Below are 27,962 nucleotides of genomic sequence, written 5' to 3'. Positions count from 1 at the left end.
GCCCTCGCCCGGCACGGGCACATGCACACCCACGCGCCCACATGGCACGCGCGGCACACGCAACATGACGGGCCTGCCCGTCACGCACAAATGCTCTCCTATGCACATATAATTATGACATCATCAAAAATTACTTGCTTACCTATCCATGATCACATAATCCATCACTAAATAAATCATACTATTAACCAAATAAACCTGTTAACATATGAGTATCAAAGTCCATAATAATATACACTAAACCACTGCATAATCTGGCAGGACCCACACAGGCCACAACAAACCATCAAGATATGTCTAAAACAACTAATACAAGACTACGCCATGATTCAGCCTGTATTATACAAATCATCGTATAATATAAAAAGTACAAATATCAAATACTAGTCAACTCAATTTCTATATAAACTATCATCTATACCGTCTCGCATCTATAGCTCACCTCATCTTTGCTCTAAAATATCTCATCAGGATATCTCAAGGCGGTATTACGTACCATAATATCTGTGAGGGTTAAAAATAAAGAAATAAAGAGAGTCATGAGCAAAAGGCACAGTGAATAGACCTTACCCCGAATCAGTGATATCAAACAGAGAGTAAATCATGTACTAGATAATATAAATCAGAAAAACATCATGTTATATGAATGTTTCTCAATAATACATAAATGAAAAATAGATAACATGTCATGTCATAACTGATAAAATATATAACCAGGCATGCCCTAACCATTGCGCCCACTCGGGTATCCTCACGCATTCTATTAACTATCATATTAATTATATTTCATGTTTTTCTTCTAACTGACATATCATATGCATATATCTAATACGATAACAAGTCAATGCATAACAGAAATTTAGGTGGAATAGGAATCAAGAGAAAAATTATGCAATGTAGTCTCCAACTTTATCGTCAACACATGCATACTCATGCTAATATATTACATGCATACACATGCTAAAGTTCAATTGGACATAACCTTACAACAATACAATCATCTCTCATCATCATACTCATATTCAAGATCAGCATATGCATGATAAAAATATGCTCGACTGTAATCATCTCTAGATAAAGTCATATAATCATGCAGAAAGCCAAAATGTGCATGTACATAATATATAATATAACTTAATTTGAGAAAGTCGTCTAAGGGATAAGACTACTCACTCTGATTCGAAGACGCAAACCACGTATCCCTTACATCCGCCAACCAACCGAGTGACACTCATCGCTAGCAAGGTCCATGGGGTTTCAAATAAGGGGTTCAGGATCTGAAAATGTTTAAGTAGCATGAAGTTAGCCGTTCATCTAATTAAAATCCGTTCATGTAATATATGATGATTTAGATTAAAATTTCTACTAATCTTTATAACTAGCTAGATTTTTAATTACAGATAAAAATAAAAATAAAAATATAGATGAAAATCTAATTATAATTATATCTTGATTAATTAAAGATTACTTTATAAAATAATAAATAAATACATAAGCCTAGTATTTTATTTGTTACAAAAATAACTATATATAATAAATTATTAGATTTACTTAAAATGTATATCATAAGAATATTAGAATATAAATCTAATAATTATAATTTACAAATCTATCTATTAATCTAATATACATATAAGTAAATAAATAAATAAATAAATAAAAGTATTACCTATATTTATGTGTAATAGTTTATGACCTAATTAATCATTAATTAATTATAATTAAAAATAATCATATTGATGAATATATATTATTATTAAAATAAATAATGTCTAAATCTATTTGTATTAATTAAGATAGAAATACCTAAATAAATAAATAATAAAATTAAAAAGAAGAAGGGATTACTAATACTAGTGCTGGGCTTGGCCCAGCATTGGCATGCTACAGTGATGGGCCAAGCCTAGCACTGTTGCAGAAAAACAAGAAGAGAAGAAGCATCTGAGGAAGAAGAAGAAGAAAGGAAGAAGAAGAAGAGAAGAGAAGAAGGGAAGGAAGAGGAAGGAGGTGCGGACCCGGGCCAACGGGGAGGGCACCGGCCTCTCACCGGCAGCTCGGCTCCGACGAGCCCGAGCTCGGGGCAAGAAAGAGAGATGGGGGGAGAGAGAGGAAGAAAAGGAAAGAGAGGGGGTAATAAGGGATCTCACCTGCGGCGATGGCTTGAGAGGAGGTGGCGCTGGGCCGACGTCGGCAATGAGGAGAGGAAACAGTGCGAAAGAGAGTGGAGAGAGAGTAGAGTGAGAGAGAGAGACCGAGAGAGAGAGATAGATAGAGAGAGAGAGATTTAAAGAGAGAGAGGGAAGGTGATGGAGGAGGGGTAGCGGTGGCGCCAGGGCCTGTCGCGGTCAGCTGGCCGCAGCCGATTGACTATGGCAGCGACAGTGGGCACGTGGCGCCCTACTACGCAAGCTGCATGAGCAGCTTGCATGGGCACGAGGCCGGCCACACTCGTCGTGCCCAAAATTAATTAATTAATTTATTTTATTTTATTTTAATTTTTTTTAAGGTTCGGTTGTTACATCTAGAATAAATTCTTCTTTATTTTAATAGTAATAAATTAGACTTTGTTATTTCTATTCAGCTCTATTTTCAATGTGAACAAGAACTAAACTAACTAATCCCAACTATTTCGCTACATAATCATTGAGAAAAATTATAACACCTACTACCAAATACACGTGCCTCTCACATGGGTGAACCCACATGATTTCCATGTGATAGATTGGTTAAGGTTTCAACACAATAAACAAGAGAAAAGTCCATATTTCAATAAATAATACAAAATAAAAACAATCTCATAACACCATAGCTTATAACAAGCCCCCAAAATACCGAAACCATAGATAAATGCAATTGCCTACGCAGGGGCTACAAGCCATCTAGCTTAATTTACATTAATAAAATAAAAAACTATAAACTAGTTTTTGCCAGATATTCCACAAGTTGGAGGCCATATACTAATCTGAAATTATTTCTCACAGAATGTGGTGAGCATAAAGCCCAACAAGTATCCACTATTATAGTCTAAAAGTAATTTAATTAAAAATGCCATAGTAGGTAAATATGAATATACACACCATGATCAATCAATGCATTAGTACTGCATACTCATTATGCTCATCTAATGCGCAGATGCATTAGCAATGTACAATATGGCATGTATCAATCCGAACTATCATATCCTCAAACTCGAGCTTACATCGAGCTTCGCCCATAGGCTATGTTAATAATATACAACAGAATATATATACCTCTTTTCAGACTATCAAGCCTTAAACACAAGCTTATAGAAAGTTATGCTCGTAGGCCACAACAACTCTCACACCCGGCCACATAATACCCATAAGAGAGGGTAGATCCTAGAGATAACTCGCTAGGCTATCACCCTGCGAATAGCATGACCGATTGTCCACCATCGCAAACTAAGGATCTCAATCGTAAGCCCATCATATAGGTCAGTATCGCATATTGGTACTACCATTTAAGCCCTCGGCTCCACATTATCGCACTATCATGCAAAAATCATAAGATGTCGCTCACGAACGCCCTCACCTTACATCATCAAGTACTGCTTGGTCTACATTATCCTACTATTCACTTTCTAACTTAAATACCATAAAGAGTTTGACTCTCGTCAATTGATAGTAAATCACCTATTGCTCGACGAAATGGCTGCTAGATTGTTTGTAATCAACAAACTGAGAATAAGAATAACAATATCCTCCACCCCTAACTTTGGCTAGAGCTGTGTCGAGTACTGTCAAGACATAGAAGTCACCATTTCATAGTTGTGCGCGTGTGCAAGCGATATGATATTGTATAGCACAATAAGCATAATAGAACCCACATCATTATCATGTATTACGTGCTATCACACATGATCATGCCTAACAAATAGAAATCATAATAACACAAAATCTTACTAAACATCAAATAAAATTAATATGCACGGCATGCATTACTAATAGTAAAAAATCGTATGCACATGCATGATATGAATGCGATGATGTCATAAGGTAAGACGTTGTATTCTTTAGTCTACTTCGAGATTATAAAAGTTTCACTTGGGTGTACTACTTTCCTAATACCATCGCTAGTGGCCACGGGATCATCCTCCCATAGTGGAGAATCCACCTCAATAATAGAGATGAATAAAATTATAAGCATCATATTCTTTATAATAATTAATTAAATACTCATACTATTATTCACTATAGGCTTAGGTAGGTCTATCTACAGATTTCTATATTTATTAAATAGGTAGAGCTAGTATAACTATACCAACGCCTAACACGTTATTAAAAGTAATTTAAAATAATTTACCTCGAATTATTATTCCACTAATTATTATCGATTTAGGGTAAATCACATAGGTAATATTTAATTAATTTGCTTCGTTAAATAAGACAATCTCCTTAATATAATTTCCCTATGGTAATATGTATTAATTATCCGACATGAGCAATTAATATAAATATCGATAGATCAACGATTGATCTACTAAAATTAATTTAACGAAATTGTAATCGACCACACTAAATCCCTATTAGAGCTAATTCTCTATTATAAGTTACTTATAACGACACTCTCACGCCATAATCTAATTCATTAAAATTGATTTATAATAAATAATATAGCAAACACTGCTATCCACTAAAAATGATTAATTAAAGCTTATGTTTGACAAGATTAACTAACTAAAATGTTAAAATAAATTAAACAGTAATTAATCTATTTGGGCCAACTCAAAGCCCAAACAAAAATGGGTCGAGCCACCACTAACCCAAAGACTACAAACCCATCAAAGATAGACCCAAGTACCCCAAACCACAAAGAAAGCTATTTAGGATAGGCCACAACCCAACCCATAATAACATGGGCTGGGCCACAACCTAACCTATAACCATACCATGGGCTGGGCTGGGCTGACAACAGCCTAACCCACCAGCATTCTAAGTTAGGCCACAACCCAACCCAAGCTTGAGCTAGGCTAGGCAACCCAGCTCAACAACACCAGCCACCTTGAGCTGGACTGCACCCAGCCCAAGCCAACTTGGGTTGGGGCTCAACCCAACCCAAACTCGAAGGCTAGGTCGTAGCACACCAAGGAAGGGTCAACCCAACCACGCCTCCTCAGCCTAGCCTAGCTAAGGAAGAGAAGGGAAGGGCTATCGATTAGCATCGCCACCAGTAGTAAAGTCGACACGTTGAAAGACACCCTACTGGCCAAGGAAGACACCTACGATGTTGATTGGTCGATAGAGGAGGCAGCGGCTATCCACAACTCAACCAAACGCCCTAACGATGAGGAGGGGAAGTTGTTAGCGATCCTAACCATCGGCAACATCAATTGACGCCACCAACTCCCTCCCCTCGGCAAGAAGAAGCTAGCGGACGGAGAGCTTAGTCGCTATAGGGGGTCGACGACGAGAATCACCCTTGCCAAGGCCGTTGGCTAGGGCGGGAGTCGCCCCGGTAGATCCGGCCAGGAGGGCACTGAAGAATGCCACTAAAGGCACCCACGCGAGGAGGGGAAGCTCACTAGACCGGCGTGATGAGGCATGAGGTCGCCGGCCAACTGGCTCGCAACAAGACTGAGAGGAGGAAGACTCGAGAGATAAAGCACTAAATACTTAATTAAACTAAAATTAACTTTACAAGGTTGCAGGGGACTCATTGGCAGCTCTAATTTGATGAACACCTAAAGGGGCTAATGGTAGTTGCGAGTGGGGAGAAGGAAGAAAATAGAAAGATAGAAAGAAGGAAAAGAAGAAAAAGATTGAGGGGGGAGAGAGGAAAGGGGCGCACGTTTCCCTTAAGTTCAACACACATGCCTGTCACGTGCGTGCCTTTTTTTTTATGGATGTTACAAAAATAATAAAACATCGGTGTGCATAATATGCAAAACCATTGCCTCACAAGCTACAAGGAGCATTTTTCCTTAAAAATTAATTTGATTATGAATCACATACAAATAAGACAAATTTGTTGCATGCAATTTGACAAATTTCTCCATCATTTAATTTTCTTGAAACTTTATGTCGTACATGGTGAGCATAGTCGAGCTGAGTCCAGGCCGTAGCTAATCTAGGGCACTATATCCCTATTAAAAATGTTAAATATTTTAGTGTTACCCGTTTGAAGAAAACCGCTCACTAGTTAAGCATTTTAGCCAAAAAGGAAAATGCTAAACATTTTAGTAGTTCTATTTCGCTATTTTAGTTAACCACTGGTTAAGCACGTAGTTAAAAGTTAAGGGTAAAATGTCGAACTCAAGCGTTTTGATGAAACGCTTTCATTTTAAGCGTTTTGGCATGACAAAATTATTCCGGAACTAAAAAGAAAATGGTTAAAAGATACGCATCTTAACTAAAAGAAAAAACTCCAATCCTTTAAGCTTTGTTACTACCACCAGTGAGTGAGAAAGTAAGCCCGACTAGGGGTCGAATTTTAGCATTTCCATTAGCCTTCTATGTCGCCAAATGCACCAATGACAGCACCCGAAATTGCAGTAAAATCCTTTTGTTTGCAATACTTCTACAACCACTCCACATGCAACACATTAAACACTTAAAATTTATGAACAAAAGTCTCCTCTTTACCAAGCGATATCTAACCAGGTTCTACAGTTAGGAGTGGCAATCGGATCGGGTAAGTCATGTAACGGCTTCGCCCGGCATGGATACGTGCATGCCCACGTGCCCACACAGCACGTGCGGCGCATACGACAAGACGGGTGGAGCCGCCACGTAAAGAAACACTCCTATGCTCACATAATCCATCATAAAATAAATCATGACATTATCAAGTTAAACCTAATGCTCTGCGACGGGTGTGTGCTTCGTCGGTGGAAGCAACACTCATGTGTACTACAATTCCTCCTGTGTTGAGTAACCGATGGAGCTTAGTCTTGAGGCATTCTCGCCTCGTTGCCATGGGAACTAGAGATGGGACTCCATTGCCATGGAGGTCTACTCCCAGAGCCTCACCGTCTCCGACACCTTGATCTCCACCGCTGCTTTGCCAACTTCGACAACACCTCCACCGCTAGAAGCTGATGTAGATTTATTACTAGATATTGTCAATAATTCTGCTAGATTTGTGTTATATGTTATATAATTTTTATTAATTTGATTAGAATATGATGTATATATTCTAAATCTTGTTATATCAAGTTTTTATAGTAATGTTGTAAATAGCTTAATCTTGTTTTGTAAATGGATTAATCGGGTTTTGTAAATTGGTTAATCATGTTTTGTAAATGAGTTGACTATGTTAAATAAAGAATGTAATTCATTTATTAAATAGGTAAATGGGTTGTGTTCGTGTTTAAAAACTTGACCCATTTAATAAACGAGTCGTGTTCGTGTTCGTACTATCTTGACCCGACTTGAACTCGACTTATAAAAACTTAACCTTTTAAAAAATTATTAAGTATTTTGCGCACGATGCGACTAGCCACTTGGTGGCCAGCCTCGTGCCTAAGCCAAGCCTAGTAGATGAGAAAATTTCTCACCTATTGTGGCAGGCTATGGGGTGCCACGCACCGCAGGCACGACGAGCTTAGCCGCGGTGGACCTTGCTCCCTCCCCACCGCCTCTCTCTCTTTTTCTTACCTCTTTTATGTCTTCCAATCTCTCTCTCTCTCTCTCTCTCTCACTTACTCTCTCTCTTTTGCCGATGCTGGTCTACTATCACTGCCCCTAAACCCACCGAGCGCCGATGAACCTCCTCTCTCTCTCTTCCCCCCTTTCTTCCTTTCTCTCTCAAGTTCACTGGAATTGAGCCGCCGGTGAGACGCTGGCCATTGACTTGCCAGCAACGGCCGAGCCCCTACCCGTCAGCCCAGCTCTCCAACTCTCTCTCTTCTCTTCTTCCTTATCTTCCTTTCTTCTTCTTCTTCTTTCTTCTTCCTTTCTTCTTCTTCTTCTTCCTTGGTTTCTCCTCCTCATTTTGTGTAATGCCCCCGCCCGGCACGGCACGTGCACGCCCACGCGCCCACACGGCACGCGCGGCGCACGAGAGATACTCTCATGTGCACATATAATCATGACATCATCAATAAAACCTGTTAACCTATCCATAATCACATAATCCATCACCAAATACATCATACTATCAACCAAATAAACTTGTTAACATATGAATATCCAAGTTCATAATAATATACACTAGACCACTACATAATCTGGCAGGGCCCACACAGGCCACAGCAAACCATCAAGATACATCTAAACAACTGATACACGAGTGCTATAAAATCTAACATATACTATACAAATCATCATTCGATACAATAAGGCACGAATATAACAAACAACGATACAACTCAATGTCTGGTTAAATTATCTTCTATACCGTCTCGCAACAATAGCTCACCTCATCATCACTCTAAAATATCTTCTTAAGATATCACAGACCGCTATCACGTACCACAAATTTGAGAGGTTAGAAAAGAAATAAAGAGTCATGAGCAAAAGACTCAGTGAATAGACCTTACTCCGAATTAGTAATGCCAAACAGAGAGTAAATCATATACTGGATAATATGAATCAGAAAGAGTATCATGCCATGAATGAGTATATAAATGTATCCTCAATAATATATAAATAAAAAGTAGATAACATGTCATAACTGATAAAAGTATATAATCCTCGACCATGAGTAAACAAATCTCCGTATCATACTATCATTATAACTCTCTCTCAAATATGACACATGATGCATTCCGACCATGACCACATTATGATATCAAATGCAATCATATATGATGGATATTGACCACCCGATAAGCAAGTAATCAAATGATAATGAAATCATATGCATTTCTCAACATCATAATCATCACCGACATCTCAGTATAATATCATCATACTAAACCACTGTGCCAGGTAAACACCCGGTACCCGGTCTCAACATCATGCCCGAAGGCTCAGAGCATACTCTGTCATCCGCAAGGAGTACCTCAAATATAACCATACACTGCCATCCGCTAAGGGTATCAACATCCATCCCGACCGGGCACCCTTCTATCTGATAAAAATCTCGTGATGATAACTCGCCACATATGCCCTAGCGAACGGCATGTGTCCTAATGTCTGCTGCGCACACAGACTAATAACCTCGGACGTAAGACCAACAGAATCGCGACCATGTCGAGCGATCAACCATCGACCAAGCGCGTCCTAACCCTCGCGCCCACTCGGGTATCCTCACACTTTCTATCAACTATCCTATCAATCACATTTCATGCTTTCCTTCTAAATGACAGATCATATGCATATATCCAGTACGATAACAAGTCAATGCATAACAGGAATTTAGGTGGAGTAGGAATCAAGAGAAAATGACGCAATGTAGTCTCCAACTGTATCGTCAACACATGCATACTCATGCTAATCTATTACATGCATACTCATGCTACAAATCAACTCGATAAACAATCATAACAGTAGAATTATCTCTGATTATCTCTATATATATCACCAATATACTCATAATTCAAATCAGCATAATCGAATGCATGATAAAATATGCTCGACTATAATCATCTCTAGATAAAATCATATAATCATGCTGGAGGCCAAAACATGCATATACACAAATATATAATATAACCTAATTTGAGAAAGGCGTCTAAGGGATAAGACTACTCACCGTCTAATAAGAAGATACAAACCCCACATCTCTCATGTCCGTCAGGTAACCTAGTGACACTCATCGCTAGCAAGGTCCACGGGGTCTCAAATAAGGGAGTTCGGGATCTGAAATATTTAAGTAGTATGATGTTAGCCGTTTATCTAATTAGAATTAATTCAGTTAAAATATAAAGGTTTATTAGATTTAGAATCACTTTTTTTATTTTTGATTACATAACTAGGTCTATAATATAGATACGATTCAAATATTATAATTCTTTATTATTATAAAATGTTAGTTATAATATAAGGAGAAGAGGTATGTTTCCTTTTATATAAGAGTATTTCTAAATATATAATTATAAAATAAATAAATAAAATAAAGGCTAAATAAGTATAGGTGGTCTAATTTTAAATAATTTTATAATTCATACACTATCTTGATTAATTAGGGACAACGCAGTCTTTACTCAATAAAATAATAAATAAATAACTAAACAAACTTAGTATTTTATTTGTTGCAGAATAATCATAAAATTAATAGAAATACTTAAAATATATATGATGAGGGTATTAGAATATAAATCTAATAATTATAATTTACAAATCTATCTATTAATCTAATAGATATGTAAATAAATAAATAAATATAAGTATTACCTATATTTATACCTAATTAATCATTAATTATAAAAATTATCATTAATAAAATTATATTGAAGGATATATAATATTATTAAAATAGTTAATGTCTAAATAATCTATTTGCATTAATTAAGAAGAAAAATACCTAAATAAATAACATAAATAAACTAATTAATTAATAAATTAATTACATCGCCATCGATCTTTGGGCTCGGCCCGATCAGAATGCATGGCCGATCTTTGGCCGAGCCCAACACTATGCAGAAAGAAAGAGGAGCTGAGGAAGAAGGAGAAAAAGAAAGAAAGAAAGAAAGAAAGAAAGAACAAGAAGAAGAAGAAGAGAAGAGGAAGAGAAGAAAGAGAGGAGGTGAGGGAGGAGGTTGCGGACCCGGGCTGGCGGGGAGGGCACCAGCCTCTCGCTGACGGCTCGGCTTCGACGATCCCAACCTCGGGCAAGAGAAAGAGAGAGAGAGAGAAGGCGGTGGAGGAGTAGTGGCAGCGCCGGGGCCCATCGCGGCCAACTGGAATATATTGACTTTTTTCTTGACTCCTCTTCCACCAAAATTCCTAATATATATTGACTTATTATAATACTGGATATATGCATATGATTTGTCATTTAGAAGGAATAGCATGAAATCGATTGACCAGAATAATTGATCGAAAGTGTGAGGATACACAAGTAGGCACTAGGGATAGGACGCGCTTATGATTGATCGCTCGATATAGTCACGATCATGTATCCTTAAGTCCGAGGTTGCTAGTCTGTATGCGCAATAGATATTTAGACATATATGGTGAGTTATCCTCACGTGGTTTCTACCACCTAGAATGTAACGCCCCTGCCCGGCACGGGCACGCCCACGCCCACGCGGTATGCGCTGCGCATGTGATAGGCCGGGCGGGACCCGTCACACACAGATACTCTCCTGTACACATATAATCATGACATCATCAAATACTACTTGCAAATATATCCATAATCACATAACCCATCACCAATTAAATCATATTATTAACCAAATAAACCTATTAACATATAAATATTCCAGTCCACAATAATATACATTAAACCACTACATAATCTGGCAGGACCCATACAGGCCACAACAAACCATCAAGATACAACTAAAATGACTAATATAAGAGTACACTATGATTCGACCTATATTATACAATTCATCGTCTAATACAACAGAGTACAAATATCAAATATTGGTACAACTCAATTCCTATATAAATTATCATCTATATCGTCTCGCATCTATAGCTCACATCATCATCGCTATAAAATATCTTCTCAAGATATCTCAAGTCGCTATTACATACCACGTATCTGAGGGGGTTAGAAAAGAAATAAAGAGAGTCATGAGCAAAAGGCTCAGTGAATAGACCTTACTCCGAATCAGTGATGTCAAACAGAGAGTAAATCATGTACTGGATAATATGAATCAGAAAGAGCATCATGTTATGAATGAGTATATGAATGTTCCTCAATAATACATAAATGGAAAATATATAACATGTCATGTCATAACTGATAGAATATATAATCATCGACAATGTATAAATAAATCTCCATGTCATACCATTATCATAACTCTCTCTCAAATATGACACATGATGCATGCCGACCATGACCATACTATGATATCACATACAACTATATATGATGCATATTGATCACCCGATAATCAGATAACCAAATGATAATGAAATCATATGCATTTCTCAACATCACAATCATCACCGACATCTCGGTATCTGTAACGCCCTCGCCCGGCACGGCACGTACACGCCCACGCGCCCACACGGCATGCGCGGCCCACGCGACAGGTCGGGCGGGGCCCGTCACGCATGGATACTCTTCTATGCATATATAATCATGACATCATCAAATAAAATCTGTGAACCTATCTATGATCACATAATCCATCACCAAATACATCTTACTATCGACCAAATAAACTTATTAACATATGAATATTCAGTACATAATTTGCTCTCTGTTTGGCATCACTGATTCAGAGTAAGGTCTATTCACTAAGTCTTTAGCTCATGACTCTATTTATTTTGTAACCCCTTCCCCCAAAGATATGTAGTACGTGATAACAATTTGAGATATCCTGAAAAAATATTTTAGAATAAAGATGAGGTAAGCTATAGACGCGAGACGATATAAAAATTAGTTTATATAAATATTGAGTTGTACCATTATTGGATATTTATACTCCTTTGTATCAGATGAATTATAAAATATATGTCAGATTATAGTGTACTCATGTATTAGTGATTTTAGTTATATCTTGATGGTTTGTCATGGCCTGTGTGAGCCCTATCAGATTATGTAGCTATCTAGTATGGTTGTTGTAGATATAGATATGAATTTGTTAGCAGGTCTAATTTGATAATGTCATGATTTATTATGATGGATTATGTGAGCACATAGGTGTACCTATGCGTGACGAGCCTCGCCTGTCCTGTCGCGTGCACCACGCGTGCCCTTTCCGGGCGGGGCTGGTACAATTTACACAGGGTATGAAATGGTAAAATGATCTATAGAATCATGGAGTATGCATTGGTGGGGGCTGGAAAGTTATATCTATCATAAATATACCAAGGCAAAAGGCCATCGTTAATTGTGGTGTATTTCTCCTTGAATATGAAGATTATTCAGTGTCATGCTCCCTTGTCTAGGTTTAGACTGAGGGACATGAAGAATTAGCATATTACGTACAATCGAGATCGACTCAAATGGCTTTATAGAGGATTATGCTAGCAGTAAAAAAACAAATGTACCTACTAGACAAAAAGTGTGAATTATTTGGAACATTGTTGCATTTTGAATTAATGTATCATTTGTACATTTGTTGGGACATGTAATTGTAAGTTCTTAGTTCTAGTGTACTAATGCCAGTAATTTCATTGATACAACAAGGAATTCTTATAACTCTGAAAGCATGCATGTGTACATTTGTACATTTTCTAAGACATGTATTTTGTTTTCCAAGTAGTTGATTCTATGAAACTGGTTAGTTGTAAGTGTGCAATGTAATTGTTTTTAAGTGGTTCTATGTGTGCAACATTCAAAGGCTATAATAGTATTGTATAGGGTACGTTTGATTGCAGAGAAGTGAGGCAAATTGATACACCTTGTTAGAGTCTTTTCTTATTACATTAGTTATTTATTTTCATTAAAATACATTTTCTGTACGTCACGTTCGAACGCGGAAGAATGCGCGTTCGAACGCCTTTGCGAACGCCTGCATTAGATTCACAAAACCAGAGAACGTGAAATATACGTTCGAATGCGGTCGGACGCGTTCGAACACCTACATCAAGTTCGCATCGATAGAGAACGTCTTTTGTGCGTTCGAACGCGATCAGCAAGAGTCTACTAGAATTAGAGCTAATAATTATTATTTTGGCTTGTTGGCTACCCTTTATAAAAGTGTGGATGACAGCCAAAATGAGAATGCTAAATGAATATTGGTTTCTTGCCTCCTCTATCCTCTTTCTAGTCTCTCTATCCTAATCTCCCTCCTCCCTCTTCACTAACTAGCCACCTCTACAATTGGCAAGGTCTCTCCTAATTTTTAATCTCTTTTGTCTGTCGAGTCTTCCTTATTCCTTGGGATCTCGATAACTTCTTCTCCTTCGTCTTTATCCCTTAAACTACATCAACCATCCACCCTCATCTCCATTATCCTCTATAGCCCTATCATCCACTCCACTAGTCACTACCACCTTCATCCCCACTATATCATGATTTCGTCCCAATTGCAGTTCAAATCTGCAAAGGGTTATACAAAAAACGTAGATCAGGAAGTTACAGATTGATCCCACATGGTTTCGTAATTTTCTGACTACAGGAGAATATTTGGTAAATATTTTTCCTCGGTTACGCGGATTGCAATCAATCCAGATCTTGAAGGGATCGTTCCGTAGTTCACCTTATCACAAATAAAGTAGGTAGTTTCAAAAACGGTCACTTTTTATCGTTTGGTTGTAGAAAGTGAAGAGTTGGAAAGTGAATTGTCTTTCTCCTCCTAAATCATAGGACTTGTTTATTTTTGACCCAATCTACTTCCTCTAGAAAAAGGAGTTCACTTTCCAACTCTTGCTCCCAATCACATGCAAAGCATGTGACCACTAAGTTCCTAAAGCTTTATATTAAGTTCCTAAAATGCTTTATATATGAACCCATATTATCTATTTCAAGTTTGTTTCCCACATGCATGCCCTTCTAAAACCTCTTATATACATGTATACCCCTTAATAATATTTATATTTATCTTCTTTAAAACCCTTGGTGTTTAATACGATCACCCATTTTGGCCGAGGCTCGATCTATTCCGATTTAAAGATCTGGAAAGGATCTGATACGAAACTTTAAAAATAAATTCGAAAAGATTCAACCGTCGTATCGACGTGAAATTTTCATATGTTGTAGCCTCAGAAAAGAGCTTTCCAGGCGAATCGGACAGTGGGATCTCGAGACATCGTCCGATTAGTGGACGAACATCTGGGAGTCCGTCTTAGGATCCGTGGATGGAGGCACGAGATCCTTAGTGTTGGTGAAGGTTGGTGGACCGGCATTAATGGGTCGCACCGGTGAGTACGTGGAGATGGAAGAGTTATGGGTGATGGAAGGGTTAGGGCAAAGTGATACATAGATTGGAAGAAGGGGGAGGAGTGGGCCGCCCCTAAGGGACTAGAGTGATTGGCCGGTCAAGGGAGGCTAGAAGCAGCGACGCCGCGGAACGAGAGAACGGGAGAGAAGAAGACGAAGGAGACAAGAAAAACTCAATTTATTCAATAATGATTCCATGGTTGCTATCCATACCTTTAGAGGCTAACTAAATAATTCAAAAATGGCAATAATTAACCCTAAAACAGTATATTTTCGCCGACCGCATTCGAACGCACATTTTGTGTCCTCTGTATGTACGAACGCGATGCAGGCGTTTGCAGGCGCATTCGAATGCATATTTTGTACTCTCTGTATGTGCTAACCTGATACAGGCATTCACAAGCGCGTTCGAACGCACTCCACCCGCATTCGAACGCGACATACAGAAAACTTATTTTTTTCTGAATTAAATACTAAAACAAGAATAAATGACATCCCTAAAGTGTATCCATGCTCGAGACGACATCGGTGAAGCCCGAATCGTATCAATCCACTACGCTTCCGCAACCTTATCCTCGAGGTGTGAAACTGGGGAAGCAATTTATAATATCTGAAACTAACTCCCAGGTAGACTCATCAGTGGGCTTGCCTAGCCACTCGATCAGCACTTCCGTCTCCAATCTGGATCCATAGCGTCTTCTTCTACGGCCTAAGACTCGGATCGGTTCAGCTGGGCCATCTTCCTCCATTGGTTCGGGCAAGGCCAAACCCACATGGTTAGGCCTGATCTGGGCCTTCATGCTGATACATGGAAAACCGGATGGATCCTGGTTCCCTTAGGTAGGTCCAACCGGTAAGCTACTCGGCCCATGGAAGGAATTTGACCCAATCCTTTGCTCTAGTCTGCGATTCACCACCTCGATTTGGTCATCCGTCTCGGGGTGATAAGCTGAACTAAGGTTGACTCGAGTCCCTTGCAATCTGAAGAACTCGGACCAAAAATTGCTGATGAAGATGCGATCCCGGTCTGACACAATCGTCCTAGGCATCCCATGCAAGCGCGCCACTTCCCGAACAAAAATTTTAGCAAACTTTTTCGCTGAAAACGAGTGCGTCAATGCTACGAAATGAGCATATTTGCTCAACCTATCCACCACAACGAACACCACCGATTATCCTCGAACCTCCGGCAGCCCCTCAATGAACTCCGTAGAGATGTCCTCCTAAATATGCTCCGGTATAGGCAGTGGTTGCAATAGCCCGCTAGGCTTGAGTGTCTTTGATTTGACTCGTTGGCAGATTTGGAATTCACGCACATATTTCTTCACGTCCGACTTCATCGTTGTCCATGTACAATTTTGGGCCAGTTGCTTGTAGATACGTAAGACCCCTTCATGGCCTGCTATAGAAGTATCTTGATCCGCCCGCGCTGGCTTGATGGATTCTCTCTCAGCTCCTCTATGAGTCAGACCAGATCACTATCCTCTGCGCTGACTCTCCGCAAATCTGAGAAGAAAGGAAAGGTAGGTGCCGAGAAAGAGGCAAGCTCCCTTGCATCCCCTACGTTTGGAAGTTCAAACAGCGGTTGACTTCCATCCAACAGCACTCTCCGGTCATTCCTCCAAAATGTCAATGTGAGGTTTGTAAAGTCAAATGTCACGGGCCCCAAGCTTCGAAGCCATTGAGTCTCCAAAATAATGTCGGCACCTCGCAAGGCCAACGAATAAAGATCCAATATGAAAATTTGGCATTGCACCTTCAATTTCACACCTCCACAAATGAAATCTACCCACAATGTGGTGCCATCTCCAATCGTCACATCGAACCCTTTCGTGGGTCCCGACTCAAGCCCAATCTTCCTAAAAAGCCTCTTAACAATGAAATTGTGGGTGGACCCAGTGTCGATCAAAATTCTCACTATGGTTGTCTTGATTACACCGTTCACCCGCAGAGTTCTTGGTGCGGCTGTCCCGGGATAGGTGTGGAGGGAGATCTCGACCATCATGTCCTCCAAAGGTCGCTCCTCAACTACTCCTCCTTACTGTCCAGCCACACCCTCATCTTCATCTGCAATCTCATCCTTAGCCTCCTCCAATCCGTCGATTAGCATCACCGATCCCATAGGTTTAGCGCAACGATGCTCGGGTACAAACTTCTCATCATTGTTCGATGTTTGTCTTCCATGGGCACCGCATCTTCGAAGGCCTCCTTTAAAGTTCTAGGCCTCAAAGCCCTCACGTCGGTTTGTATGTCTCCCCGCAGCCCGAAGATGAAGGTGCTGCGAAGTTGCTGATCTATCCATGGGGATTGGCATTGGCTATTTATCCTCTCAAATTCTTCTTGGTATGCCCCAACCGTGGTCCTTTGCACCGTCTTTGAGAGAAGGGCATCAAAGTCTTCATACCCCGACGCTCCAAAACGCCGCGTGATATCGGCGCAAAAGTCGGCCTAAGTTTTAATAGCCTCATGGGAATTGGCTGCTCGAAACCAATGAAGCGCCACATTTTCAAGGTGAAAGCTCGGAAGCATCACCTTATATTCTTCCGTTGTACCCGGGTATACGAAAAATTGCTCCACCCTATACAACCAATCGATCGGAGCACCACCTTTGAACTTGGGAAATTTGAGACGCACGATTTGCCCACGGATACCGTTGTCTCGATCTGGATCATATCCAAGTCCTTGTCTAACCGAAGGAGGATGCACCATGAATGGTTGATGATCCCTCCTTCGATTTTGATTAACTCAATGAGGGTTTTAGTTCGTATTGCCCCGCCCACGGATCTAGATCTCCAAAGTGATCTCCATAGTGGTTCGCTCGTCGGATAGGTTCACCTGCAACTGGGCATGGTGGAACTATGATACGATCTCCCCTTAGGCCAAGGTTCGATCTACCCCGATTTTTAGATCTAGACAGGATCCAACATGGAACTTTGAAAATAGATCCTGAAAGATGCCGCCGTCGGATGGACGTGAGATTTGGATTCGTAGCCCCGAAAAAAAGCTTTCCAACAAATTAAGTTTCAAGCAAATCGGATGCAGGGATCTCGAGATATCATCCGATTAGTGGACGAACGTCAAAAAATCTATCTTAGGATCCGTGGATGGAGGCACGAGATCCTAGATGATGGTGGATGGTGGTGGATCGGCATTAATGGGGTGGCACCGGTGAATAAGTGGTGGCGGAAGGATTATGGGTGATGGAAGGGTTAGGGCAAGTGTTGGATAGATTAGAAGAAGAGGGAGGAGAGGGCCGCTCTTACGAGATTAGGGTGATTGGCTGGTCGAGGGAGGTTAGAAGCGGCGTCGCCGGGGATCAAGAGAATGAGAGCGAAGAAGACGAAGGAGACGAGGCAAAAACTCAATTCATCAGTAATGACTCCATAGTTGCCATCCACACCTTTAGAGGCTAACCAACATTTCAAAAATAACCTAAACAAGTACATTTTCGCCGACCGCGTTCGAACACACCCGATCGCATTCGAACGCACACATTTCTCACTTCTCTGGATTTGCGAACGCGATGCAGGCATTCGCAGGCGCATTCGAATGCACAATTCACTCTCTGGATGTGCGAACCTAATGCAGGCGTTCGAACGCACTCCACCCGCGTTCGAACGCGATATATAGAAAAGTTATTTTTCTAGAATTAAACACTAAAACAAAAGACAAAGACATCCCTAAAGTGTCTCCATGCTCGAGACGACATCGGTGAAGTCCGAATCATATCAAAACATCCTTGCTTATCTCTGCCCATAGGGTGGTGGTAGCAGCGGCTCTTGTGGTTGCAAATTCTGAACCGATGGCGGCGGGTTCATGGGGGTGGACTCGCGTCGTGGGGTCGATGGTGCATTCCCGTTCGCCATGGCTTCCCTTGCGCCCGTAATTCCCGTATCATCTCCATCATCATCTGGTTGTTAATGGTCATTTGTTCGAAAAGAAACCCAAACATGGCTTGAATGCTAGGCTCTTCCGTATTCCAATTTGGTCAGGCGGTTTCGCGGGTGAAAGTCCCCGGAACCATTTCCCCCTCCTCTATTGGGAGAATCTCTTCTTTCTCATCTCGCCGTGCAGCCATGGCTCTGGTTGTCGTCATAGGAAGCGTGTGTCCGAGAAATAGTGGCTCTGATACCAGCTTGATACGATCTCACCTTTTGGCCAAGGCTCGATCTATTCTGATTTAAAGATTTGGATAGGATCTGACATGGAACTTTAAAAATAGATCCCAAAAGATTCAGCCATTGGATCGACGTGAAATTTTGAAATATTGTAGCCCTGGAAAAGAGCCTTCCAATGAATCAAGTTTCAAGCGAATCGGACGATGGGATCTCGAGATATCGTCCAATTAGTGGACGAACATCAGGGAATCCGTCTTAGGATCCGTGGATGGAGGCACAAGATCCTTGGTGTTGGTAAAGGTTGGTGGACCAACGTTAATGGGGTAGCACCAATGAGTACGTAGAGATGGAAGGGTTATGGGTGATGGAAGGGTTAGGGCAAAGTGATAGATAGATTGGAAAAAGAGGGAGTGGGCGACGCTAGGGAACGAGAAAATGCGAGAGAAGAAAACGAAGGAGACAAGGAAAAACTCAATTCATTCAACAATGATTCCATGGTTGCCATCCACACTTTTAGAGGCTAACCAAACAATTCAAAAATGGCAATTATTAACCCTAAAACAGTAGATTTTTGCCGACCGCGTTCGAATGTGCCCAATCGCGTTCAAACACACATTTTGCCTTCTCTGTATGTACGAACGCGATGCGGGCGTTCACAGGCGCGTTCGAATGTGGCGTTCGCAAGTGCGTTCGAACGCACATTTCGCACTCTATATGTGTGAACCTGATATAGGCGTTCACAAGCGCATTCAAACGCACTCCACCCGCGTTCGAACGTGACATACAGAAAACTTATTTTCTCTGAATTAAAAATACTAAAATAAGAATAAATAACATCCCTAAAGTGTATCCATGCTCGAGACGATATCGGTGAAGCCCGAATCGTATTAGTGTTTTATGTGGATACTTAAAAAAAAATTCTGAATACCCCTCAAGCCCAACTAATAATTAAATTTCATCAATTTGATTGAAAAAGACAAAAAAAAAACATTTCCTTTTACACAATAGCTAGTTGGTATAGCACCTAACCAATTCAAGCTTAAATATGCATATGATACCAGAAAACTGACCTGACTAATAGAACTTCTGTTGTGTGCATTGATTGAAAGACAATCTTGTTTGCACGAATAGAAATAATGAATCCAATGCTGCAAAATAAGAAAACAACATGCTTCTGCAAAGAATAAAAATTTAAGAGAGTATATATCAGAGAAACACATTATAATGAGAAGAAAAGAATAAAGAACTCAAGCAAAAATAAAAAAACTGAACAGGAAACTTAACATGAAAATTAAGATTGATTACTTAATAATTTAATATAAGGAGGACAAAAGCTAAAACCTACATTCCGAAACCACTTACATGCATAATATTGGGATTTGCAAGATCCTTCATGTTTAGAGCAATTATACGTCTCTTAGAAGCCAAAGCACCTTGAAGGTCCTGATTTGCAGAGGACAAAGGAATCTGCAGCTAAGCTACATTTAGTATACACAGGATTCCACCAAAGGATCAACCAGGAGAAAAGGAAAGTATTATAACAAAATACTCAGGCATAAATAAATGCTACTTGGAGAAATCATCAGATCAAGCATTGCATTCCCCCCCCAAATATCCCAGTAGATGGCAGCTGAAAAATGCAGGTTTACAGAATCCAAGAATGGAAATAAGCCTTTCTCTCACAGTGTGCTAAATGAACAAATATAGGATGGCTGTCTGAATATATAAATATTCTAAGATCTAACGAAATGGTTCTAGACTTCAACAAATTTATCTCTTGATTCTCTTCTGGAAGGTTCTCAATAGGAAGATGAAAATATTTAGAAGGATAAAGAGATAATAAAGAGGATAAAACATCATGGACAAGACAGCATCTTGCCAACAAGGATCATGCTGTATGACACAGCCTCTCATGCATTGCATAACTCCCCAATTTGGAGGAATTAGCTGTTGCTGAAAAGGAGTTCCAGAGACGCAGACAGAGAGGCTAGAGAATAGAGAGAGTGAAAGAGTACAAAGAGAATAATAAGCAGTGCCATTTACATCAAAGGAGGATATCACACTTCTCATAGTGCGACCTAGGCAACACTTGATTATTAGGCAAGCTGCTCTAGTTAAAACAATTAAATACTAGGCAGTTTTGGGCCGGAAACCCTATCAATGCCAAATGATTTTGATACGGATATCACCAACATATCATATTAGTGTATCTATTAGCACAGGAAGAACCGACATGATATCCCCAGCAGAGATTTAGTTGAGTTATTTTTTTATTATTATGTATTTGTTCATTTCTACTGTTAGGATTGTATTTGGTTATTTTTGGTATTTAGAGTTGTATTTGCTTATTTCTTATGTTTAGAGTTATATTTGCTTTCTGTCGTTGCTTAAGGTGATATTTGCATATTATCATTGTAAGATCTATATATAGACCCATTTTTCTTTCGGTTAGGATTAATGAAGAATTTTGAGATTTGTCTCCGTTGTGAGTTTCGCGAGCGAAACCCTAATTTTAGTGTGGAGGTGTGAAACTCACCTCTCTTTATTCCTTTCCAACCACCATCTCCCTAGAACCCTCACAATCCCTATTATTTCACTCTATTTTTTGTATTAGAGCAATGGTACTTTAGGATTCAAATCTTCCCAAAACCTCTCCTCGATGCCCATCTCCATGTTGCCATTTTTCTTTTTTCTTTTTTCTCATCTTCTTCACTTCCCATCGATCATCGCCACAGTGTTACTCCATCTTCCTGTCACGGTCAACATCATCTCCTAAATCATCTTCACCCTGTCAAGAACACCACTCAAGTTCTATTTCTAAATTTTTATCAATTTTTGCTATCTCTATATTTGTGAGAGAGATGTTAGAAGTTTTCATTAGCTTGCTGCCTTCAGCCCTTCGACCATCATTTCATTAAAGGTTTCAGCACCATCATAGCCTCAATAACCAATTACCTTAGGAAGAGTGAGTTTGAGTAGTCAAAAGTCGCTACCAAAGCATTTGACAAAATCAAATAAAAAATAATGAAAGCTCCTGTCATGCGCCTTCCCGACTTTTCTAAGATTTTTGGGGTTGCATGTGATATTTCAGGTATTGGTATAGGTAGAGTCCTAAGCAACGAAGGTCATCAGGTTGCCTACTCTAGTGAGAAACTGAATGAAACTAGGCAGCGATACAATACTATTCCTATGCAGTGGTTTAGTCTCTTCACCATTAAAGGCATTACTTGCTCCTAAAAGAATTTATTATATTTTTTTACCATGAGGCCTTTTGGTACATCAACTCCCAAAGAAAAACATAATACAAAACATGGTAGACGGGTTAAGTTTCTCCAGGACTATACGTACACTCTTCGACATAAATCTGGAGTTGAAAACTAAGCTGCCGATGCACTCAGTCATTGCGTGACCCTTCTCTCAAAGATGATTGTGAAGGTAACAGTAGGGGGGTAATCGAGCCGAGCTTGATCGAGCCTGGCTCTAAGCAAGCTTTAATTGAAATTAATTTCAAGCTTGAATTAAAATCATTTTAATTTGAGCCAATTTTGAGCTAATTTCGAGCTTAAGTTGACCTCGAGCCTAAACAAGCCGATCAATAAACAAGTTCAAACATTAATCAATTCAAGCAAAAATTTGAGTCTAATCAAGCTTGAATTAAATTAAGCTTGATTTAGGCTTGAATCAAGCTTAAAATAAGGCCTAATTGAAAAATATAAACTAATAGAATCAAAATTTAGAACTAAACTCTATAAGATCAGAATTCATAATAATCCACCTACGTAAATCTTAGAATATAATAAAATTATAGTATAGTATAGAAAATATTACTCATATTATATATATAAAAATAATTATTTTGAGCTTTATCGAGACTTATCGAGCTTATTTGATCGAGTCGGCTTGGCTTGATAATGCTTGATTAAGCTCGGTTCAACTCAAACAGCCCTAGGTAACAAGTTTTTATTATGCATTTTTTTTTTGCAATTGTTTAGGATGCTATTTGCTTATTGTTATTGTAAAATTTTTATATAGATCCACTTTTCTCAGTTAGGGTTAATGTAAATTTTTGAGATTTGCTTCTATCGTGATTTTTAGGTGTGAAACTCTAATTTGGGTGTATACATGTGAAACCCTACCTCTCTTTATTCCTTTTCAGCCACCATAATCTCAGAAATCCTAACAGTTCCCATTGTTTCGCATCATATTTAGTCAATATTAAGGGCATGCTTGGTTTGTGTAATACCACTTGGCAATATTCCATAGAATTCCTTGGAGTAAACTATACATATCAAGAAGTAAAGAATGTGCTACCTGGAACTTAAATCTTACAATAAAATTCAGGTCATAAATCTTAAAAAAGTAAAAGATGTATTATAGCCTTTTGTTCTATCTAATCACTTCTTTTAGGTTAGCCACTTTATATCTTGTTTAATAAATGTTAGCAATAATATATTTCTTACATGCACTCTCCTATTCAATCAAATATTTAGTTCTATTAGTAAAAAAATATTAATATTTGATTAATGTGCTCCCTATTTCACCTTTTCTCCATCTCATCTTTTTAGTATTTATTCTGTTCACTTCTCTCAATTGAGTCAATTCATTCCATTTATACAATTTTTTTAATTTTATGTCATCCTTAGCATGAAAAGTATATCAATCCAACAACTAAGATGTGTATCGAGAAAAGATAAGATAAGCAATTCCTCAAGAATCAACCAAATTCTTATAGCTTGAAGATAATTTCCATCCAATTGAAATAATTTTAATGACAATTAGAAGAGCAAATATCAAATATAGCTGATCCTGACTCTGACTGATTGAAGAAAGAAGTAAAGTCGGACGAAAAAAATGAGATGTGTCATGTGATCCCCAAGATACTACTCCACTACATTCAAAGAGATCATGGGTGCCTAAGTCCCAAATAGAGGTAGACCCATTTCTAACAAATTGGTCCGCCTATCATAGCGACCGAACGGCTACAGCTTCCATTTATACAATTTTCCAATTTTATGTCATCCTTAGCGTGAAAAGTATATCAATCCAACAACTAAGATGTGTATCAAGAAAAGATAAGATAAGCAATTCCTCAAGAATCAACCAAATTCTTATAGCTTGAAGATAATTCCCATCCAATTGAAATAATTGTAATGACAATTAGAAGAGCAAATATCAAATATAGCTGATCCTGAGTCTGATTGATTGAAGAAAGAAGTAAAGTCGGACGAAAAAAATAGGATGTGTCATGCGATCCCCAAGATACTGCTCCACCACATTCAAAGAGATCATGGGTGCCTAAGTCCCAAATAGAGGTAGACCCATTTCTAACAAATTGGTCCGCCTATCATAGCGACCGAACGGCTACCACCCCCCTCCCCCCCCCCCTCCCCCTCCCCCTGGGTCTTATGAAGTTTTTGTCTTTTCTAAGTGTTGGTATGAATCCAACTTGTGACAAGTACTTGGTCACAACGATGGTCGTGCCACAAGCACGGATCGTGCCGACCACCAGCCATGCCATAAGAGGAGAGAAAAAAAAAGGGATACTTACATTTGCCTTCACTATTGCCGCCGCCAATCGCCGCTCGCCTTCGCCATCGTCGTCGTCGTCGCCCGAGCTCACGTCGAGTGACCTAGCCCAAAGGAGGAGGAAGAGAGAGAGAGTCTTTCCTCAAGCTAGGGCACTTGACGCAAGCTCGAGCGATGGCAATCAGCGATGGCGACAGCGATCAGCAATGGGTAGCTCGACGACAAGGTCGATGACAAGCGGCAAAACTATTAGGAGGGGTGTCGTGCGGCACCTCTCGTGCCACATGTTGGTACGTTGCCGGCACGGCCATCCATGCTTAGTTATATCGATAGATAGGCGCCTCGATAACTGTCCCATTCCTCACTTGATGATAACAGACAAAGATTCATCACAATACCCACGGCAATGCCTACTCAAACATTAGGTCATACTTCATTAAACAAAGATATCATGGCAACAGTTTTGAAAGTATAAAATTTTCCTTTTTCCTAAAGGAAATGGGCTTCCTACTAGATGAAGATGAACCTCTAAATTTGTAATATCGTTGTCCTTCATTAGACTATTCCATGTCTAAGAAAATGATTGAAAGTATAGCTCATGAATTGCATATTACCTTAAACTGTGACTGCTGCAGATTTGAACCTCTTTGTATGATTTTGGCTTAAACCAAGAGACATCTAGGAATTTCTAGAGGTTGAAGTTGATTGTTACATAGAATTCAAAGGTAAAATTCCTTGCATTCTCATTCAGGATGAGAGGCCATGTTCAAAGTATTAAACCAAGTTGAAGGAAGTAGATTACGCGATAATGATCCTCAACCAAAAAATTGATCATGAAAGCACCACATCTTAGATGTCAAAATCAATAGCTCAAAGATGGGCCCATACAAGAGATGTGTTTTGATGTCCTCTAGGCCATTGGATTTATTGATAGAAGAATCAAATGATGTTAAATTTCAAAACAAGAGAAGTTACTTTCTATCCTAAGCAACTAGACTTAATTTTGCCTTGATAAAAAATTTACCTAAAAGATTAAGTAAATCCCATCTTTTCCTTCATCAACATCATTTATATAGAGAGAGGAACTTCCCAACAGTTGTTCCATATTTTGGCCAAGAAATGAAAGAGATTACACAAATCAAAAGTTGCTATCCAACTCCTTCCACATCATTTAGATACACAAAATCTTTTAAAGGTTCCTCACATAATGCATCAGCCTAAATGATCTATATTATTCTATTTACCAACTAGCTTAATATATATCCTTGCCAAGTTTTTCAGACTGCTGCCACTAGATAGATGCTCAGTTAAAAAATCTGTCAAAATCATGATGAAGCCTTCCCGAATTTCCAATTGTGCTCTAGCAGACCTTGTATATCCACAATCAAGCTAAGATGATTATGACGACAAGAATGTCAGGATATAAAGTTTTCTAAATGGACATACGATTTACATTGGATCTAACGAGTAGGAATACTCAGAATTGTTTCCAACATTGAGTTTCCATTCATCTTGACGCATCACCAGGGTCTAGAAAAGGTTCACTATTTCCAGGTGAAATATGACCCAACTAGTTTATAGAAACTTCTATCGTAGAGCATTCTTTATATAGTCCTATTAAAAATAAAATCTTCAGCCTTTTTGATGGTTTAGTGAATGGAAGTTTGATCATTCCTCTCTTTCCCTTTCTTCTCAATTTTTTCAAGCTGCCGTTCAATTTCCACCAAAAGACTTACCCTCCTCTCTTTCATCAATCAGCTATTCATATGATCTAATTATTCAACTCAAAATATCAACTCAATGTAGCATCAAGTTCTCCAAAGTTACATCAGGCCATGTCCCAAAGAGATGGAACTAGGATTATCAGACCTTAACATCAAATAGCGACTGTAGTTTCTAATGTCTGGTCAGCCAATTTCCACATAGAACCAACTCAACTTATTAGGTTAAGAAGAATATATAAATGGAGAAAAAAGGAAAATAGTTAACATGCAGAATCTTATTAAATTATTTGGTTCACTTACAGAGCCTTAAGCCCATTTTTGGAGAGGTTGCTTCCGTAGATCAAACCTATAACCACTTTGGAGAAAAGAGGCAAGTCTTACTGTCATACCAACTGATGCCCAATGTGGGGTTGTTTTCATTGACAACCTGCTCAAATGGTTCAAGATAATGTGCTTTAGTGGACTCTCTCTCCCTTCAAGGCTTAGCTCCAACCAATCACTAAGGCCAACCATGCCATGTTTTGGCAGAGCACGTGCACCAGGCAGCTGGCTGTCTCAACCGTATAAGGAACTCTACGGCGATTAGAATAATGGAAGACTGTTCTTAACGTTAAAAAGAACGTCTTCACTTCTAAGAGTCTTATGATCGAGCAACTGATAGGCTATTCTACAGTTATCAAACAAGAGTCAAATTGAACTACAACAAAAAAAAAAAATAGACTTTTTTGAAAGGAGAAAAAGGAGGAGAGAAATGGCAGAGAGGCTCACTCGAGCATCACGGACTTCGATGACTAGGTCGGCTAGCTTGAGGCGTCGCGGATAGCGCGTGGCGGCTGCCATGTGACCTGGGATCCAGTTCACGACCCCAACCCCGGCGTTGAAGCCCATCTCGGCGATCCGCTTCCCTGCCCTTGCAGAACCACCCATCGCGGCGGCCAAACCCTTTTTCTTCCCTCCCGGGAAGGGTCAGTCGCGAGTCTGTTGCGATCTGAAATCGAAGGAACAGTGGAGAACAATCTAATTGGTGAATCGCACTCGATTTCACAACAACTAGCCTGATAGAAATGGATTGAGAGATTGCCCCTTCTCCAAGCTAAGAGAGGTAGCTCTTCATTAATTTATGAGAAATTTCAATGAATTGGAGATTCTGATATTTATACCGAGATCTCCTTCTCTCACGATGATCGGAAAACGGGGTTTATATGCAAAACTAATGGGCGGGAAAACCCGACTAATGCACGACCGAAATGTAAAAATCAATCCCTCGTATCGCTGATACGGGGTTTATATGCAAAACTATCATCTTCTCTAGCTTCACCACTTCTCTTTCCTAGTCGAGACCATGACAATGCACCCGCCTTAAAATCCTTATCCTCAAGGATCTAGAGAAGGGAACTTACCCACTAGGGCGTGGTAATCCTCCCAGCTAGCCTCCTCCGATACTGCATTACGCCACTGGAGTAGTATCTGTGACACAATATGATTTCCCCATTTGGCCATCCGACAAACTAGGATCTTCTTAGGGAGGAGAAGGTATTCGCCTTCAGCATCAACTAATACCAAGCTTATAGTGTCAGTGCTCTCCGGTCACAAATGGCGCATTTCAATATATGGAAGACCCGGTGGATTTTGGACTCTGGTGGCAAATGAAGATGGTAGGCAACGGCTCCAACTTTAT

At 39.5% G+C, this 27,962-nt stretch overlaps 1 protein-coding gene across 3 annotated transcripts; it reads right to left on the bottom strand.

The window, feature by feature from the left end:
* Nucleotides 1-171: 171 nt before the first annotated feature.
* Nucleotides 172-27,930, bottom strand: LOC140785195 (short integuments 2, mitochondrial-like). Of its 3 annotated transcripts, XM_073132967.1 has the most exons (6): nucleotides 27,685-27,930; nucleotides 27,053-27,272; nucleotides 20,397-20,501; nucleotides 20,105-20,208; nucleotides 1,174-1,277; nucleotides 172-504 (listed from the first exon to the last, which is right to left on the bottom strand). In XM_073132967.1, exons 2-5 carry the CDS (start codon nucleotides 27,209-27,211, stop codon nucleotides 1,271-1,273), a joined length of 375 nt encoding a protein of 124 aa, XP_072989068.1. In that variant the 5' UTR covers nucleotides 27,212-27,272; nucleotides 27,685-27,930; the 3' UTR covers nucleotides 172-504; nucleotides 1,174-1,270. The 3 variants fall into 3 exon arrangements, with proteins under 3 accessions (XP_072989068.1, XP_072989066.1, XP_072989065.1); XM_073132965.1 differs by lacking the exon at nucleotides 1,174-1,277; XM_073132964.1 differs by lacking the exons at nucleotides 172-504; nucleotides 1,174-1,277 and adding an exon at nucleotides 10,562-11,619.
* Nucleotides 27,931-27,962: the final 32 nt, after the last annotated feature.

The sequence above is a fragment of the Typha latifolia genome, chromosome 3 (assembly GCF_019914945.1).
Source record: "Typha latifolia isolate L0001 chromosome 3, TyphaL0001v2, whole genome shotgun sequence".
In the NCBI taxonomy this organism is placed as follows: domain Eukaryota; kingdom Viridiplantae; phylum Streptophyta; class Magnoliopsida; order Poales; family Typhaceae; genus Typha; species Typha latifolia.
The sequence above is the reverse complement of the archived record's forward strand: the minus strand, read 5'-3'. Positions and strand labels throughout refer to the sequence as shown.

Bases quoted from the DNA above. Each gene is read 5' to 3' on its own strand.
- LOC140785195 (XM_073132964.1), bottom strand. From the start codon at position 27,211: ATGGGTGGTTCTGCAAGGGCAGGGAAGCGGATCGCCGAGATGGGCTTC. The intron at 20,209-20,396 runs GTAAGTGGTTTC...TATTCTTTGCAG, and splicing joins CAAATCCCAATATTATGCAT to AAGCATGTTGTTTTCTTATT. The intron at 11,620-20,104 runs GTCAGTTTTCTG...TAACCCCCTCAG, and splicing joins ACAGAAGTTCTATTAGTCAG to ATACGTGGTATGTAATAGCG.